At 44.0% G+C, this 20,105-nt stretch overlaps 1 protein-coding gene across 1 annotated transcript in view; it reads left to right on the top strand.

Moving 5' to 3' along the window:
- Positions 1-393: 393 nt before the first annotated feature.
- Positions 394-20,105, top strand: part of CACNG3 (calcium voltage-gated channel auxiliary subunit gamma 3) — an 84,125-nt gene continuing 64,413 nt past the window's right edge. The window contains exon 1 of the mRNA XM_060648800.3: positions 394-1,666. Within this exon, the coding sequence (XP_060504783.1) occupies positions 1,456-1,666 (211 nt within the window). The 5' untranslated portion in view covers positions 394-1,455. The remainder of the gene's footprint in view (positions 1,667-20,105) is intronic.

Here is a 20,105-nt window from a genome sequence, read left to right as displayed (position 1 = left end):
AGACGTAAAGATGTTAAAGTATATGAGATCAAAGACCAATATCTCACACCCCATCGCCCCAAATCTGTAATATGCGTACAACAGAGTCTATATACGTTCAGTTCCTTCTGTCTTTTAGGAATACATGATCATATGTATATGAACAGTTCCGGGTCTGATCTGAGCACGTTGTCTCCGGTGTAAACGAGAGCTCCAGAGAAAGGAGGGTAGACATATTGGTTTGTTTTCTGGGGAGCCAAATTGAGACAGACTATACACAGATGTGCCTGTGACCACACTTTTTACCCGCCCGAGTAAGACATAGATCTGTCGCCGGGAGTTGCCGGTCCCTTTAAGAAGACTCGGTCTTCCCCAATGGGCTCCAGCGGCGCCCGCAGCAAAAGGCAAACTTGCCTGGCTCATTGGTGGGGGGAAAACGCCGCGCTGGGTGGGAGCTGAGAGAGCGCCAGAGTGCGCTGCGGGCTTCTTTCCCCTTCCCCTTTTCTTAACCCTTCCGGGAGCGGAGGAACAGGGTGTGCTGCAGCGCCGACGAGCCGGGGCGCTGACTGCCCTGGGCTCCGGAAACTTTGCGCGGAGCGTGGGATTGACCAGGCAGAGCCGAGCCGGCTGGCTGGCCTGGAAAGGGACTGGGGAAGGGCGGCGGGAGGGAGGACTGACCCTCCGGCACCCCAGCAATCTAGCCCCGACGCTGGAAAGGCAGGGGGTGCAACAGCAGCGGCTGCCAGGGAGCTGTCCCTTCAGCACCACGGACCTAAAGCCTGGGCGTTAGGGAGGCGGAGGCGGGGCAACAGGCGGGAGCTGTCCCTTCAGCACGGCAGACCTTTGCCCTCCGATGAAACCGGCCGGCCCCCGCCCCAGGACTCTGTCTTTTCTCCAGTTTGAGCGGGGGTGTCAGGAGCAGGCGGAGAGCTTTCCTGGGAGGCTGGGGAAGCAATGAACACTCTTCTCAGCGACTCGCCTCCCAGCAGTGCTATTTTTTGCCATCCGCCTTCACCCCCAGCACACGCGCTCGCACACACACGCACGCACGCACACACACACACACATAGACCTCTCTGGATTTCTTTGCCTTGAGTCTCCCGGGGCTGTGAGGAGCCAGGCGCATCTCAAACCAAGCTGGCAGCTCCAGGCTCCGGAGCCATGCCCTGCACGGACCCTCATCTTTACCAAGCTCCTGAGGAATGAAAGGAACCCAGGGATCCTCAGAAGGCAGCAGTGATGTGGACCAACCCCCTGGAGCCTGCACCCTTCCAAGGGCCATAGGCGACCCAGGGAACCGGAGAGAGCTCCAGACAGGAGATCCCAGGTTTCCTAAAGTCTCTGTGGATGGTGACAAAAGGAGACCCGAATTTTTGGAAGAGCCTGCCCTAGGTTACCCAGCTGCAGAGTGATTTTCCCCTCTGGCATTGAACCTACCCCTCCAACCCCCAGCCATCCAGAGTACCATGAAGAATTATGAGGATGTGTGACAGAGGTATCCAGATGTTGATCACCACCGTGGGAGCCTTCGCAGCTTTTAGTTTAATGACCATTGCGGTGGGCACGGACTACTGGTTATATTCCAGAGGTGTGTGCAGGACTAAATCTACAAGTGATAATGAAACCAGCAGGAAGAATGAGGAAGTAATGACCCATTCGGGGCTGTGGAGGACCTGCTGCCTAGAAGGTATTTACAAATTCCTCTCAGTGGCCCCAAATAATGCAGTTTCTGATATTCTGATATTCCAGCAGGGGTTGGGGGAGATGGAGTGATGGGGAAAGAGGAATAGTTTGAATTATTGCTGAGAAGGTGCAGATGTCCAGACTGTTTCCAGCAAGACGAATGCTGAGTGGGATGAAGGGGTTGGATCTTGTTGATTGTTTATGGTTTAAGCTTCGTGAGATGCGATTTTATGGCACTCTAGGCAGCTTCTGCAGTTGAGCAAAGTCTTCAGATCTAAAATTCCTAAGCATATTGTGAACTGCTTTGATCTGTGGCTTGAGATGGGGTCTTTGGCTCTGTTTAAACTGCCTTTCAGTGGAGGAGGGAGAGGGAGAAGGAGGAAGGAAGAGAGAGGAGAAGGGAGGGCGAAAGGGAGGGAGGATTGGAGGGAGGGAAAGGGAGAGAGAGAGAAAGAGAGAGAGAGGGAGAAACTGTGACCTAGGCTGGCACACTCTGAGCTATTTCCTTATTTATAACATAGTCTTATCAGTTTCTTATGAGTTTGGTCTAAGTAGATATTTTCACGAACTTGCATTGCCAACGAGACTTAACATATGTGAACCCTTACACACGCACATGCACACACACATTTTAACAAAACTTCCTTACTAATAGGTGTTTCACTGTTTGGGATCAAAACAAAACTGAAGTGTTAGTATTTGGTATCCATCTGTTTTCTTTCTTAAGTCATCTCCAAACTCAACAAATATATTCTCATTACATTTGTATAAGATTGATTCTCCAAAAATCACAGCTTCTAATTTAAAAAATTGAAGATTTTTGCTCCAAATTATAACGAAGAGGACAGACCAATTTTTAGAATGTCAAGCTCTTGGGTAGCCTGACTGATGATTAAACTCACTTTCACTACATGAGGAGTCACTCTCAGCATCACTGGGAAATGCCTGAATGTCAGTGGTAGCAAATAGGAAAATAGAGAAGAAAATCAAAGCTCTGTGGAGCTTATGTGCCTGAGGGAAGGTACTGGATTAGAGGGGCAAAAGGGAATTTTCTCAGGCTTCTGAGGAATCTGTGAAGCTTGTCACAGTGATGAGCAAGGAAATCTGGGTTTCCTGTGTGTTCCCCTCCCTTGTTTGCCATTGGTTCTCCATGCCTGCATTCCCACTGGCTGGCATTTGTCAGGGCTTTTTGAGAACTTGCATTTATGTAAATCTCTTAGGAAATCATGCTATGACATCACTTGCTAGTGTAATATTGCATCATTCCCTGGCCTTCTTCCCATGTCCTCACACTCTGAACAACTGCTCTCCTGACTGTAGCACTACTACCATTGATTCTGTTTCCAACACAAATTTGCAACTGGTGGGAATCCCAGGTAGGAAAAGACTACTTTAAATGCAACAAAGATCATTGTACTTGAAGCCAGAAGACCTGGGTAATGCTGCAAACTATGCATGTGACCTTGGCTAAGACATTTACCTACTCCAACCCTCAATTATTAATCTGGGAAATGATTAGTTTGGAATAGGTGGTCATGAATTAGCACTATCCAAAGCTCTTATTTTATCCAGGGCACTGATGGAAATTTTAGAATAATTATTTCCCAAACATTGACAAAAATCTAAAGTTTGTGATCATTGGTGATCAGATATGGTGAAGTCATTTACCTTAGGGAAGTTCCATAGTTCCCTTTCCTATATTGACAACAAAGAATTATCTTTTGTAAAGTTGTGATTTGGTGGATGTTTTGATGTATACATGGTTCTAGGGATGGCATAAAAAATCTGAGTCAAACAAGGTACATATGTAGACCATGCTTCAGTTATTTCTGATTCTTCTGCCTCTTGGAACTAACCTTGGAATGCAGAATTAAACACTAATTTTGGCTTCCCCTGTTAGGGCCTAAAATCCCTGAATCCTTGCTCAGAATTTCTCAACTGATGGTTTCTCTTTTCTCCAACATCATGTCCTACACCCACAGTTTGCACAAGGAATTGGAATCCCACCCAGGCATTCTGTGGGCTTAGTGGGAGAAGTGAGAATTTGAATCAAGATGGAACTAGATGAATCTAAGATATGTTTTTAGGTGAATTCTTTGGAGAAAATTCGTTGCAGTCTTCATGCAACTTGACCCAGCTATACATTTTTTTTTACATTTTTGAAGTATTAAATACAGTAAGATGCATGAACTTGAATGAATCACAGTGAATTATTAGCTATGTGTACACCTGTAGAACTACCACCTAGATGGACCTGGCTGAAAATCTGAAGCCAAGATTTTTCTTTGTGCATGAATATAGCAAATGTTCAAGGAATTTTCAGGAACCTCTGATCTCCTGCATGAGAAGACACATGCAGTAGGCAGCATTCATCCTGTGGAATAAAGCTGCATACCCATCTCTCATTCAGGATCCCTTGTCTCCCAGAGTCTCGACATCCTCATTTTTCTGGTCTTTTAGCGTCAAAGGATAACTGGAGGTCTTGTAGCTCAGTTTTCCCTAATATCAAATTAGAAGAGTCAGTTCATCCACACTTTTTTAAGAACCATGAGAGAATGTGACTATTTTGTCCAAAAGAGAATGCTTGGGAGGGACATGACAGCTGTCTGCAAATATCTGAAGAGTTGTCATATGGAAAGGAGATTTGAAATGTTCTCTGTGGCCTCCAGAGGGTAGAAGTAAGAGCTAGAGGAAAATAGGTGTTACCTCAATATAAATAACTATGCAGTGTGGAATGGGGAGCTTTAAGAGGTTATGAGTTCTTCACCACCAAAGATATTCAAGAATAATGAAACTACATCAATGTTTCCAAACTTGGCTAAATCATCAGAATTACATGGGCAGCTTAAAAAAAAAAAAAAGATTATGAGGCCTCACAAGTAGATTCTCTGCTTCCATAGGTCTGTAGTGGATCACTGGAATCTAAATTTTCTGAAACTCCTCTAAGTCATTATGATGTTAAAAGCAACAAGTATTGACTATTTACAACAGGCCTGGCAATGATTACATGAGTTAAGAAGGATCACATCACTCAAGTGAGAGAAGGGATGTTTCCAGTTTTCACTTCTATAACTCACCAGAATGTCATTTATATTTAGTACTTACTATATGCTAGCACTGTTCTCAAAATTTTGAAAAATTAACTTTTTCCTCTTTAAAGGAGCTCATTGATGTAGGTATTGTTATTGTCCTCATTTTTTAAAGTTTATTTATCTATTTTGAGAGGGAGAGAGAGTGGGGAGGGACAGAGAGAGAGGGAGAGAGAAAATCCCAAGCGGGCTCCACGCTGATAGCACAGAGCCCGATGTGGGGCTCGATCTCACAACTGTGAGATCATGACCTGAACCGAAACCAAGAGGCGGATGCCTAACCGACTGAGCCAACCCAGGCACCCGTATTATCCTCACTTTATAGGTGAAGAAACTGAGGCCTAGACAAATTATATGACTTGCCTGAGGTTATATACCTAAACCCAGCAGGCCCTACTTCACCTTAGCCATGTTTCTTCTCAGAGCATTTGCTAGAGAACATTAATTCATGCTCCAGTGGATAGGTTGCTACTGCTACAAACATTAGCTCGTGAGAATGCCCAGACACATGGGTTTTTCCACTCAGAAGTGTCAGGTCCCGGAACACTCAGCATGCCTGTGCAGCATCTGCAGGAGTGCAGGAGACATCAGACAGGCACACACTCAGAGACAGCAAAGGACACGTTTTGAATGAGAAAAAAAAAAAAAACAACAATCGACCTATGTAGAGACACCCACACTCAGAAAGCAGAACGAATGCCTGACTCATTATCTGGAAAGCACGCAAGGCATTCACAAAGTAGGGCCCCAACTTGCTGCGTGTTTTCAATGGCAGCATGTGCATTTGAATGAGAACACGTTCAATGCATGATTCTCTCATTAAGACCTCTTGAAGTCTGAGACACAGTCAAAGTGATATATTTACATAATGGAAAGACCACTGGCCTGGTAGCAAGGAACCCCGAGGACACATCACATTTCTGTCACTAACAGTTCTGTGAATTGTACATGTTATTTTCCTCCCTTGAGCCTCAGTTTATCCAAGTCTGAAATGAAAGCCCCAGGTAAGATTAGGGAGTAACAAATCCAAATGTCCATGCAGACGAAGCAGGTAATATAACATTTACCTGTTCCAATTTACATTTGGAACAAGGATTTCGCTGTCCTCTTAATTCTATGGTGGGGGAGGGGGAAGTAATTGCATTTGAGAAGATCTATAGTAACTGAAATGTGGTCTCAGGGTGGGGCAACAGAGAGTGGTGGGGACTGAGGAAAACCAGAGAGAAGAATCCCCCATCTAAGGGACAATTACTATGGGACTTGAGTTGATTTTTACTCTGGGCCGATGTGTACCAAATTCATCCCAATATTCCAAATATTAAAAAGCCAGTTGTAAGATCTCTTGATTTTTAAAATGTGGGCAACTAGGGGCTCCTGGGTGGCTCAGTTGGTTAAGTATCCAACTTCAGCTCAGGTCATGACCTTGTGGTTCACGAGTTCAAGCCCCCCCACATTGGGCTCTGTGCTGACAGTTCCAAGCCTAGATAGGGCCTGCTTCAGATTCTGTGTCTCCCTCTCTCTCTGCCCCTCCCCACTCATACTCTGTCTCTGTCTCTGTCTCTCTCTCTCTCTCTCTCTCTCAAAAATAAACAAACACTGAAAAAAAATTTTTAAGTAAATAAAATGTGGGAAACTAAATTAAAACAATTTTTAATGCAGTGCCTGCCAAGCCAAACTTACCTTATTGTTGAATTTGATCCATAGGCTGCCAGTTTTGAGCCCTGGAAATTATCTAAAAGTCCTTTTTAATCTAAATTTCTGATATTTTCGTATTTTATTCCTGAATTGTTCTCCATTAGTCAGTGATCACTTTTTCAATTCATTGAAAAAAATGCTTACAAAGAAAATAAAGCCCACTTAGCTTTTAGGACAAGGAACTTAAAATGACAGAAAAGAGTTTCAACAAAATGCTATTTCTGCTACAGATGGGCCTGAATGACATCAAACATCTGGCTGAAAAACTGAAAAAAAAAATTAGCCAGTCATTAGAAGTTCCCCTGTATTTCCAAATCTCCAGATGGTTGACTTTTTCAGCCAGATGGGGTTGCAGCTTTATTTATGTGTTCAGAAGCCTTCGGGGAAGCTGCAAAGATGTGATTGAGGACAGGGATGAGAGAAGGGTGTAACGTTTGTTGAGTATTTCCCATGTGCCAAGCTCTGTGCTGGGTGCTCTCGCATATGGTAACTCATACTTTTCATATTTCCTAGCTCCCTCCAATAGAATATAAGGACAGGGATCCTTGGCTGTTGGGAGCCCTGGTCTATCTCTAGAGCTTAGGAACAGTCAACCAGTCACTTCTGCTCCTCCTCTCTGAGGAGCACCCCTCTGGTGCTCTGATGCAGCACCTTCCCTGAGACGTGGGTACAGAATGCTCTGACTCTCTTCCTTACTCTTGACCTCCTTCCTGTTCCTTTCCCTGCATGCTTCTTCTTTGTCCCTAAAGCCCAAGAGGCAAATAGAGGAGAGAAGTGGACTGGAGCTTTAAGGCAGGATGGGGGTGAGTAACTATGCCTGTGTTTGTAGGGCCAGTCAGGATTGGGGAGGTGGCAGAGGTTGAGGTGTGAGCATGATAACATTCAACTAGAACACGTCTGTATGGCCATATTGCTTGTTAAAATGTTGAAATACTTTCCTACTTCTTGGTAAACAGCATCTGGCCCAAGTCCCCCATCAACCCTCCCCCTTCCACCACCACTGTAGCTACCCTAGCCTATCCTGGAACCTCCCAGACATCTATGAGATTTGTCCAGTAAAGGGTTAAGACCCAGCCCAGCAGGGTCCATCATGATCCTGCCCCAGCCCTACGGAAGCATCTATTCGGACTGGTCTCGTGTCTTACCGGTGATTAAATATTCTGAATCTTATTCCTAAGTTCTATCATTGGTGAAAAGGACTGACTCCTCTTCCTTCTACCTCAAACCAGCCCCCCTACCATCCTACTCATTCAAGGAAGTAGATGATTTGAAAGTAATTCTGTTTGCTTCATCACTTGACATTTTATTTTCTGGATTAGAAAAAAAGGCAAGTGATCCGAGTTCCAAGGTTGGGTAACCAGTGTAGGTTATTAGCATGGTGGCTAGTGGGCTTACTGGTATCCATCAAGAAAAAATAAAACAAGAAAAAAAAGCCCACAAAAAGATGACTGTATCCTTTGAGTGTTCTCTTAGAGCAGTTTCTAACAATCTTACCGAAGGGGTCATCGGATCCTCTAGGGGAATGTAATTTTGTTTGACTTAAGTTTCATTACAGATTCAGGGTCAGTGGTATAGTTAAATGTTTACTTGTAGAAACGTGGAAAGATGCAAATTAATTTGCTCATTAGAGGTGCAAATGATTTCTGTTCATTAGAAGACATAACCCCAAATGTTGTAGATTTATTGCCCTTTCTCTAGAACATGAATCAGTTTCCTAACTTGACAATCTTACTTCAGAATTTTTTCCCTGAAAAATATATATAACATCCCCCTTTGAACTAGCTTTGTCATTCTGCCAGTTCTCTCATTGAGGAGTTGAATAAAACTTGACATGAGCTCATTGTATATTTTAGGAAAATTATGTTTCTAACTATTTAAAAGTTATACTCTGACATGTGGAAGTGCCCCCCCAGTGACACCAGTGTTTCTGAGGCTAAAGAGAAGCCCACAAAACTCCAATGTTGTTTTTCTTTTTTCCTCCATCCACACGACCCTGCCAAAGCCCACTTTTTCACTGTAGGAGCAAATGGGCCTTTAATCATTTATGCACTGTTCTCTGACCACAGAGAACATGGGATAACAGCAAGGGGCTTGAGATCAGGTAGACTTGGGTTCTTACCTGGATCCTGCCGTTTATTGCCTGCAACACCTGGGAAGATGCTTAACCTCTGATCATGAGTTTCCACACCTGTAAAATGAAGAAACACAGTAGCAAGCATTTTCAACTATTTGTATTTTTATGCTTCTTATGGTTCCTTTATTCCTTCATACCTCTAAATAATATGTTGACCAGTAGTCCTTAATTCATCCTGGAAAGATAATACCCATGTGCAAAGACAAACGATAAGCTAGCTTTCTTATGCCACCTCCTTTCTCCTAAATACTTGTGGTTCTTCAGTGAGTCACCTGTGGCTCCAAGAAGAATTTTTTATAAAGATTGAGGGTGCCTGGAAAAAAGAGAGACTGGCATCACATTCCTGGTTTGGACGTTGCTTGTGTGCCTATTTGGGCAGGGAAGTTGGGGGAGACACCAGGCTGAGAGAGGGAATGACACTGGGGCAGCCTTTTTGGAATGGGGAGGTTCAGTGGGTTGTGTGGAACTGGTGAATGGCTGAGCGTGAGCCATTTGGTCAGTATCCCACCCAAGAGAGCCACCCGTTAGGCAAGCAGACCCTGGTTAGAGCTACATGATGTTCACAAAGATGTTGCCCTGCACAGGGCTGCTGGGCCTGGGGGTGCAGCAAGGACTGAGAGTCATCTCCTGCTGCATTCCCCAAACCATGCACCTTGGCCCAGAGCTGAGTCCATCCAAAGGGAAGAAGTCCTTTCGAAAGTGGTCACAGGGTACTGTATGACTCAACTGCTGGTCCAGCAGCGTGGAGCCATGAGTTTCCAGTGTCGGAAGCCAAGTGGGAGGGAAGAGACTGGATCAGACTCAGATACCCCACATCAGAGAGGGAAGTTGCAGTGGGAAGGCCTCCAGTAACCAATGCATGTGTCTCCACAAGACAGACAACACGTAGGTCCCCGCCACGCAGAGAACCCTGATCGTCAGTGTTAGCTGGCGAAGCAGTAACAACAAATAGTAAAGGTTTACACCTTCACCAAGTTGAGTGAAGTAACACTTTGGCCTTCTTTTCTTTCTGCTCCCGGCCACAGCATACTGAAGGTGCTAGAAGCTAAAAGAGGGACGAGGGACGCTCAGTGAGTGTTAAGCGTCGGACTTCAGCTCAGGTCGTGATCTCATGGTTTGTGGGTTCAAGCCCCGTATCAGGCTGTCTACTGACAGCTCCAAGCCTGGAGCCTGCTTCGGATTCTGTGTCTCCCTCTCTCTCTGCCCCTCCCCCACTGACGCACTGTCTCTCTCTGTCTCAAAAATGAATAAATGTTAAAAAAATATTTTTAAGAGGGACAAACATGGATAGAGCATTGCAATCTGGAAGTTTTAACAGGCACAAGTGACTGGAAAGTTTTGACACCTGCCCAAAATATCATTAAGGAAATAAGAGATTAGATATAACACAGTTGAAAGCTAAAATAAAAGTTACACACTTACACTCCACTCATTTGACACTCTTCAATAGACAGGGTATATATCCTCATGCTTTGTCTCTAAAATTCTGGAAGCCGAAAACACAGTAGTATATATCTACCATGATACGTAACTATATCTCAGGGGTTGGCAAACTATAGCCCATGGGCCAAATTCAGCCCTTTTACTATTTTTGTACAACCCACAAACTAAGAATGTGTTGTACATTTTTAAGTAGTTGAAAAAATTAAATAATATCCAATAATATTTCATGACACATAAAAATGATGAGAAATTCAAATTTAAGCATCTGTACTTCTGAACGTTGCCAATAAAAATTTTATGGAAATTTGTTTTCTCTCTTGTTGCATATGTACCTACATAGTATCCTCAATTTTGCTGCTTGGCCTGCAAAGCCTAAAATATTTACTGTCTGGCCCTTTACAGAAGAAGTAAAGTTTGCCAACTCCTGTTATATCTCACTGGAGAGGCATGTAGGAATCCATAACAACATTTTATTTCTGGAAGTAGCCTTTGTTTTCTCAAGAATATTGGGGGCGGGGGAGCCTGGGTGGCTTAGTCGGCTGGGCGTCCGACTTCGGCTCGGGTCATGATCTCACGGTTCGTGGGTTCGAGCTCCACATCAAGCTGTGGGCTGACTGCTTGCTCAGAGTGTGGAAGCTGCTTCAGATTCTGTGTCTCCTTCTCTCTCTCTGCCCCTTCCCTGCTCGTGCTCTGTCTCACTCTGTCTCTCAAAAATAAATAAATGTAAAAAAACAGTCTTTTTCATAAAAGAATATTGGGTCGGGAGAGGTGGTTGTACTATTTGCCTTCATCATAGACTCTTCATCTCACCAGGTATTCTGTGCGTCCTCTTCTCTTTCTGGGAGAACTGGCACTTAGTTCTTTGCCCAGGTAGTACTTCACTTCTTCCTGAGACTTGGAGAGGGTGGAAGAAAGTCAGTGAGATCCTTCCCTCTTAAAGGTCTCCAGGAAAATGCAACCCCTGCCCAGGTATGCAGGGAACAGCATCTGTCAGCGCTGGCAAAAGGGGGAAACTTTAGGAGCCAGTGTTCTGATGGCAGGGGAAAGAACAGGACCCTAGAGACTAGGGTGAAGGTGGAGTCAGTCATAGATGGCTCCTGAGTAAGTGAGGGTAAAGAAATCGGTGTCCACAAAAAACAGGCAGCTGGTATTGGAAGTCTAGACAGCAGTTCCCCTCCATTTGCTCCATACATGAGGTTCAGTAGTTCATGAAACTTGAAGAAAAATGTTATGTAAATACGTGCTTTTAAGGAGAGAGTTGCATCCTCCAAAATGTTAAGGATCAGTATTGTAGAGCTTAGGTCAGAGGTGAAACCAGGCATGACCTTAGGATCACCTAAACATAGGTGGAAATTGAAGACATGAAAGCACACAAGAAGGGCCAGAGAAAAGCCAATGAATATAAACAGGGAAAATGACAAAACCCTAGGGAGCACTGACGCTTAGGGGGCAAGGAGCAGAGGGGCTGGTGAAAATTGGAAAGAAAAGCAGAGATTGAAGAAGTTGTCAGGATTTGACTAGCATTTTCAGGGTCTCTTGAGGCTTGCTCCAAAATGATGTAGATGAACAGTAAAGTCTAGACTAGCAGCTCACCAGCCCAAGAGGCTTGCATAAGAGGACACACCTCCAGGATAGGCCTGCCCTCCCTCCTGGAATCAGGAAACAGGGCAGGTGTCAATTATAGATCCTGGGGACTGCTTCCAAGGAAGCTGGAAAAGGAGATGCTGGGCCATGAGAACCCGGAAGGGCCAAGGAAATAAGAAATAACTGACACTTAACGAACGCCTTGTGTGTACCAAGCTACGATTACTGGGGCCGACTGAATGTTCACGTCTGGGCTAAATGCTGAGCATTTATTTACTTACTTAACAGACACATACCGTAGAGGCGCCTCAGTGGTTCTGTGGTCATGATCTCACGGTTTGTGAGTTCAAGCCCCACGCTGGGCTCTGCGCTGACAGTGCAGAGCCTGCTTGGGATTCTCTCTGTCTTCCTCTCTCTCTGTCCCTACCCTGTTCATATTCTTTCTTTCTCTCTCTCTCTCTCTCTCTCTCTCTCTCTCAAAAGTAAATAAATAAACTTAAAAAAAAACCCAGACACATACTATATACCAGCCACTGTTCTAAGTGAGTGTTTGACAAATATGATTTGATCCTTGTTACTTCTTCAGGAGGTAGATATTATTTTTATCCCCATTTTGCAAAGGAGAGAATGGAGACCCAGAGAGTCCATGGTTAGTAAGAGGCAGAGCTGGTATTCCAACCCTACCCTGTGCTGCCTTTCATTACTGTATTCCATGCACTTGGATAAGCATTTAGTATAAATAGATGCAACTCATAATAGTCCTGTGTGCTGTTAGCAGACCTGCTCCACCCACAAGGAGACTGAGGCTCATAGAAGTAACTCGCTTGCATTGGGTCACCTGCCAATGTGATCGCCAGAAGCTTCACCTGAACCACCACACTGCACTGCCTTCATTGAAGGGCCTGGGGCCTGACGGACAGGTCTCTTCCAACCAGCTCACTCCTGTGCCAAGGAGGATTTGATGTTAGTCACTGGCTCTGAGCCATTCAACAACGGAAACAACTGTGAAAAAGAATTATCCCAACCTTTCCCAATGTTTCCTCTAAATCCAGCAAGGTCAAGGAAAAGAAATGGTAAAGCTAACAAGATTCAGATACTGTAGCACTGAGCTTCTGAGAAACACCACCTCTTTAAATCAAATGTAAATTAGAAGAAATTGTTTTTAATGTTTATTTATTTTGAGAGAGAGAGAGAGATAGTGTGTGTGTGTGTGTGTGTATTTTTTTAAGGGCAACACCAATGGTTTGGAAGTGAGAAGAACAGAGTTTCTTAAAGAACCTGATTAGATGCAAGTAAGCAAACCACTGGAGATCGTTGCATCTTCTACGTTGGACTTGAGTGTCTGCAAACTTGGGGAAGCCACTAGGTTCATGGCTGTCCCACTTCCTGAGGAGTACACTGGGACACATCATTTGTTTGACTTCTTTGAGCTTTCGCCTCTGTGTCAGGCAGGAATCAAGTTCTGGTGTAGATTACTGTTACTTCGGGATCTGCAGCCTGATTCTCATGCAGCACTCAGAAAGGCGGAAACCATATATATATATTTTAATGTTTATTTATTTTTGAGAAAGACAGAGAGAGAGTGGGGAAGGAGCAGAGAGAGGGAGACAGGATCCTAAGCGGGCTCCTTGCTGATAGCAGAGAGCCTGATGTAGGGCTCAAAATCACCAAAGGCAAGACCATGACCTGAGCTGCAGTCAGACACTTAACCAACTGAGCCACCCAGGCACCCCTGAAACCATCTTCGAGGAGCACAAACACCCACTAGATATGCAACAGACCAATACACCACCAGGCCTGGGTCTTGATGACCTTGGGCTTGGAGAGGACAGAAGTGGACACCTGGGATGAGATTGGGGAGGGCAAAACCTGACACCATGTATCTACCTTTCAGCCTGTGCGTTTTAAGAAATATTATCAAATAGCTCTACCCACCACATTTTGCTGAACCACCTAGAACTGGAACATACTAGATACTCAATAAATATTCATTGAATTTGTCGCTTCAGGGTAGGTAATTCAATTACCTTGAGCTTCTCCTGGTGAACCCATGCTAATCCCTACCAGTCACTGTTCTGCTCTTAAGCGTTCACAAACCACTTTTAAAATAATATATCCTATAATCTCTGCCGTGACTGTTAGCAATTCAGTAAGCGTGTCTTTTGAGGAAGACTGACGTCACTATGTTGAATATCTCAACATTATTTGTCTGTCCCTTATTTTCCATCTTTTCCCTCAAAGATTATCCAGAGTAGTTCAATAGTCTCATTTCAAATTCTTGCAATACTCTGGGTGTACACTCGGGGAGAGAAAAAAGTAAATACATGTTGTGGGGACATAGTGTGCACAAATCCATCAGACCCTGTTTCCATCCCTTGTGCTTCAGATTCTATGTATATTCAGTTACCTGCATGTTTAGGAAATGGTATCTCCACCACTCTGTATTCCGTGGCATATGCCATTCAGCATGAGGCAAAGCTGTCTTGCAATATAATAACACCCACCTGTTAAAATAGTTCCAAAAACCATGGGTAACTGTTGAGGTGTCTTCCGCATCTCAGCCGTTGCAAAATTCTGCTTCACCTGTGGAAGCTGGTTTTGGCATGCCGCAATCAATACAGATGTGTATTTACAACAAATCGTTTTGACCCTTTGCAAATTACAGGACCGCAGGACCAATTAGCGGTTTATCAGCTGAAAATGCCTTAAAATATATACTACCATGTAAGTCCTTGTTTTTCAAAATAGTACTTTTCACCAGAGATGAATCCGGCTTGTGATCAAAATGCTCTAAGTGTTTAGAGAAAAATAAAAAGATCAAATCAACAGGCAATGATGTTAATCTGAGTCAAAGGTCTGCTGCACAGCATAATAATTGCTCTTCTCTGCTTTTTCGCTCTGTGGTGAGGGATGGCTCAGCTCCCGTGTGCTGGGGGGATGGCAGGGGTTAGGTTCCAAGAGATCATAAGGTCTGAACCAAGGAAAATTCATGCTGGGCCACCTCCAAAGATGATTTTCCAGTCACAGTCCCTGGGGCTGAGCTGCGAGGCCATCCCTTTAGCCTAGGTAATGGAGAGTCCCAGCCCAGCGCTATGGACTTTCTCCAAACTGTCCAAAAGCTGGAAGATGCACTGGAGAGCAGGAAGGAGGGTGAAAGTGTAGTGTGATCAAGGTAGGCTTCCCTGAGAAGGTGGCATTTAACCCCAGGTATAAAGGAGATGAGGAGCCAAGCCAGGCAGCTACTGGGAGAAAGATCATTCCAGACAGGGGGAAAAAAACAGCAAGTGCAAAGGCCCAGTGGTGGGATGTGACTGGGGTGCTCAAGGAGCAAGGGAGCCACTATGGCTGAAGAGGATGAGCTCAGAGGAGCAAGTGCGTCAGTCGAGGGGGCTAGACACCAGATTGTATGAGGCCTTGAAAGATGTTGTAAGAACTTTGACTTTGACTCTGGGTAAACTGGAAGGCTTTGGAGGTTTTAAGCCCACAACTGACATGTTCTTCAGTTTGCCACGGTCTGGGTTTCCTCCTCAATGGAGTTCTTTGCTGCTTGATAAAAGGAGTGCTTTGTCCTGTGACCTCCCTGGCTTCCCGCAGGCACGAACTTCGACCCTAGTCTTCTAAGTTTTTGCCTCACCTTGCCCTGGTGCTTCTAGAAAACTGGTCACAGTGGAATAGCACCTCTTCACCCTCATCTTACCTCTCCCCCTGAAAGCAAGCTCTTGGCCCCTTACTGTTTTCAGTATTGTATCTCTTATTGTGGGGAAAGGGGGTGGATGATAGTGACATGGAAGTTTCTAACGTTTAGCGAATCTTGCAAAATTCTTAGACTCACCCCTCCCAGTGGGCAGCCCCTCCTAACTCAGATCCTCGCCCTTCTCCAGCCCAGGCTAACGCCTTCTCCTGGGCTGGTCCCTCTTCTCAGCCTGGAGATCCAATAGGAGGTGGGAAGTGAGTGGTTTGCAGCCGGGGCAGATCCATCCTGGATCCCCTGCTCTCCAAGTCCTTACCGAGCACTTACTGTGTTCTAGGTGCTGAGGACTCAGCAGAGAGTAAAGTAGACAAATTCTCGTCTTTGGTAAGTCCAGAAATGCGTAGGAAAGATGCTGAGAGAGTGTATCCAGGTGAACAGACCAGGATGTCTCTCGGACCAGATGACTCTCAGAACATGGAGTAAGGGTCCTGTATTAGTCAGGGGGAGAAGGGGCTTGCCACAGAACGTTCTCTTCGGGCTTGTATGTCTCCAAGGAGCCTGACCTACAGTAAGGGCTCAAAACACATTTGCCAAATGCACTCACTGAAAGGCTGTGTAGGTCACACAGAGGAGAACTGACTTCTCCTAAGTGCTGGGGGCTGGAGTAGAAACGAATTCAGAGTTCCTGGTTTCTTATCCTTAAGCAGAGGGGAAAGAAAGCAGGACAATAGCCTACTTCTAGAAAAATCCATGGAGACAAATTGAGTGACTACACACATTGGTTAAAATTTTAAACTGTCTTTTAAAAAAAAAAACCTGGATACTTGATTTTTGTCATGTTTTTTGAGTGGCATATTTTTCTTATTGTATTTTCTTAAAACACTGGTAACATACAAGTAACACAAAACACATTCTCAATATAAACTTTTTTTTTTTATTTTTTTTTTCAACGTTTTTTATTTATTTTTGGGACAGAGAGAGACAGAGCATGAACGGGGGAGGGGCAGAGAGAGGGAGACACAGAATCGGAAACAGGCTCCAGGCTCTGAGCCATCAGCCCAGAGCCTGACGCGGGGCTCGAACTCACGGACCGCGAGATGGTGACCTGGCTGAAGTCGGACGCTTAACCGACTGCGCCACCCAGGCGCCCCCTCAATATAAACTTTTAAAACAAAACAGGCCAGGCAAGCTTTCCTCTGTGCTGGATCCACATCACTGGAATCGCATCCCCTTGCCCCGAAAGGACTATTACTTCCAGTTTGGTGAATTTGTAATAAATATCATTCCCTGTCTTTGTGCTCTACTGTGTGAAAGAGATGGGAAAGGGTGTGTTTATCTCCTCCAGTTCAAATTCTTCACAATTTACTCAAAAAGCTTTTAAAAATTGTCTTATAATTTATGAAGGCATTTAATCATGCGCATTATGTTTAAAATTAGATCATGTAGAGGCGCCTGGGTGGCTCAGTCAGTTAAGCATCCGACTCTTGATTTCAGCTCAGGTTTTGATCTCAGGGTCATGAGTTTGAGCCCCGCGTTGGTCTGCTCGCTAGGCATGGAGCCTACTTAAAAAATTAAATCATCCAGAAGGGCTTTTAATGACAAGCATCTGCCTCAGGGGTGCTTACTCCCCCTACCCCAAGTTCTCTTCCTCAGAGCAAGATTTTTGTTTCCTCTTTAACCATTTCTGATTTGGTTCTCCCAGTGGTTACATCTGTATGTCTAAATAACATGTTTATCTTCTATTTCTTGACTTACAATCTATCGACTTCCTGCCATAATAGAGGAGGATTAGCTAAATCACTCCACCCTCTGTATTGATTACCTTTCCAATTTCTAAAGATAACATAAATCTTTATTTCTTTCCCCATCCACCTTGGATAGAATGTCTCAGCTTCCCCTTTCTGGAATGACGGTGTCCACATTGTCCCTTCCACTCACCCGTATCTGTTAGTTGTATTTTTACTTTTACATTGTCAAGAATTCATTCTATTTGCATTTTGTTCTGTATCTATGCCAGTGCCTCCCATGCTGGGGCTATAGGTCGATTCTGAAGTTTGAAAGCCAATGAAATTATTATGATTAGGTGGACAATGTTCAGTGCAAATCTAAGTTGTTTTCTAGGATTTCATTTTCCTTTTTGTGGTTTCAAAGTCACAGTCTCATAGCTATTCAAAAAAAAAAAAAAAGGTCCAAATGGAATCTTTTTTTTCTAATACTTAACCAGTTGTTCAAAATCATGCCATATATTTATTTGCATTGCACTGTGCTTTTTGGTACGGTTTTCATTTTTCTTAGAGTTTCTGAGTGACTCAAAGGGTTTCTTAACAGGTTATTTCAGAGCAAAATTGTGCTTTTTAAATATAAGTCCTGTGGTGGAGGAAAGAACCTTCTGGAAAAGCCATTACCTACTCCCCTCCTTTTTTTCTGCTTTCCTAGTATAGTATAGTAGTTAAGAGCTCACCTCTACAGTCATGTTGCTTGGGCTCACATCCCAAGGTCAACAGTGTATAACAGTGCACGACAGTATACCAATGTTACTTAACCTTTCTGTGTCTCTTTCCTCATCTGTAAAATGGAGGTTCTTATTGTACCACTCAGAGGTTGCTATGGGTATTTGATGAGCGAATATCTGTACAACACATAGAACAGTGTCTGGCACTGGGCAATGTCTGCCCATGTTCGTAGTTCTGTCCACAGCAAGGAACTCTCCAGGCCATGGTTACCATTATTCTGCTAGTCCCCTCACCCTCACAAATCTTCGCATCTTTGCTTTCTAGGAGCAAAGCCAGTGATACAGCTGACGGAGATCCTACCAAGGAATCAGATTCATGGTCTCTAGTGACACATCTTTAATTTTTTTTAATGTATTAATTTTTGAGAGAGAAGAGAGAGGCAGAATATGAGCAGGGGAGGGGCAGAGAGAGAGGGAGATACAGAATTCGAAGAAGGCTCCAGGCTCTGAGCTGTCAGCACAGAACCCAACTAGTGATCTTAAGCTAGGTTCTTTTCATACTGGTTGATGAGGTGGTCAAAATTTTAAGAAATCTGTATTCCAGAATGTCCCCCAGATAAGCCACACTGAGGAACCATTAGTTCCATTAGAACCTTGATAAATAACAATAGCAGGTGCATACTGAGTGTTTACATGCATTATCTCACTTAGTTCTCTCAAGGGCCCCATGGGGTATTACACCCATTTTACTGATGAACAAGGGGAACTCAGCGTAGTAACTTCCAAAGTCTCACAGCTAGTGAGTGGTAGAGGTGGGATTCAACCCTGAGTCTTTCAAATCTGACAACTGAGATCCTTAACACTGTTGTGATAGTTCAGTGTTCTCAGAGCATGTGTTATTAACTCCAGCGGCTAAGGAAGGCCTCCCAAGACCATTTCATGGCCGCGAGTCTGCAAGGTCAAGACTATCTCAGAGCAATAATTAGATGTGATCCGCCTTTTTCATTGTGTTGACATTTGCACCAATGACGCCAAAGCCAACAGTGGGTGACACTACTGGAACCTGAGCTCGAATAAAGGCAGTAGCACCCATCCACACTAGCTGTCACTGTCTTTATCACCATCGCTAACTCACAGTGCAAGAAAACACTAGTGTCCCTTCAAAGTGTCCTTATTAAATTTTATGAAATCTCAAGCCTTACATGTAACAACATAGGAAGCACACAAAAGCTCTTCATTGGCAAGCCAGGCTACGCTGCTGGTCTCCAGCAAAGGCATTTGTGCAACTGAGTTGTGTGCTGAGCTAGCTGCTTTTTTTTCCTATGAAACACCACATTCACTTGAAAGAATGACTGACAGGCAAATGATGGTTATTTGGTCTTGGATATTTGGCAGACATTTTCTTGAAAATGAGCTAAGTGATCCTGTCACTTCGAGGAAAGCCACTGATGGCATTTGTTGCCAAGGGTAAAATTCAAGATTTCACATGAAAATTACAATTTTGCTTGTATCTGCCCCTGTGAGTGAATGTGATTTTTTTTTATATTGTGTCAAGAAATGTGCCAAATTTGGAAGACCCGTGTAACTCAGTGAACCAATATTTCTCAAAGGACCAATGCATCATGTTAAAAATTATTTCTGGGGGTGCCCAGCTGGCTCGCTTGGTAGAACACATGACTCTTGATCTCAGGGTCATGAGTTCAAGCCCCATATTGGGCATGGAGCCTACTTAAAAAATTATCCCTGGGTAAAAGATTTGGTCAAAATACAGGATTACAACAAAGATTTTAGTGGATAAGAACATAAAAAGTTAATTAATATGGTTTCAGATTCCACATAGTCACCAGCCTTTAAGAAATCAGTTCTTGTTGAGTTTTGGTGTCGTATCAAAGAAGAATATCCACAATCATGTCTGAAGGCTATTCAGATACTCGTGTGTTTCCTAACCACATATTTGTGTGAGGCTGCGTTTTCTTCCTGTGCTTCGACCAAAACATTTGGCAGCAGGTCAAATACAGAAGTAGATACGAGAACCTGTCTTCTATTAAGCCAGACATTAAAGAGATTTGCAAAAATGTAAAAACAAATAGCACCCCTCTACTTTTTGGGGGGAGGGAGGGTGGTAAATATCGCTATTTTCCATAGAAATATGTTGTTTGTATTAACATGCAGTCAAGTTTAATATTTGCAAAACGAATTTTAAAATAAATATTTCTAAATTCTCTGAGTTTTATTTTCCGAAACAGGAAATACTGGTAAATATAACCCACGTTAACAGCAGCTCAGTAATTTGCACAAATAGAAAGGAGTCCTGAGATCAAAAACGTGGAGAATGGCTGCTACAGCTGTTATTTT

The sequence above is a fragment of the Panthera onca genome, chromosome E3 (assembly GCF_046562875.1).
Source record: "Panthera onca isolate mPanOnc1 chromosome E3, mPanOnc1 haplotype 2, whole genome shotgun sequence".
NCBI lineage: Eukaryota > Metazoa > Chordata > Mammalia > Carnivora > Felidae > Panthera > Panthera onca.
Note: the sequence above shows the minus strand (reverse complement) of the source record. Positions and strands in the feature narration are given on the sequence as shown.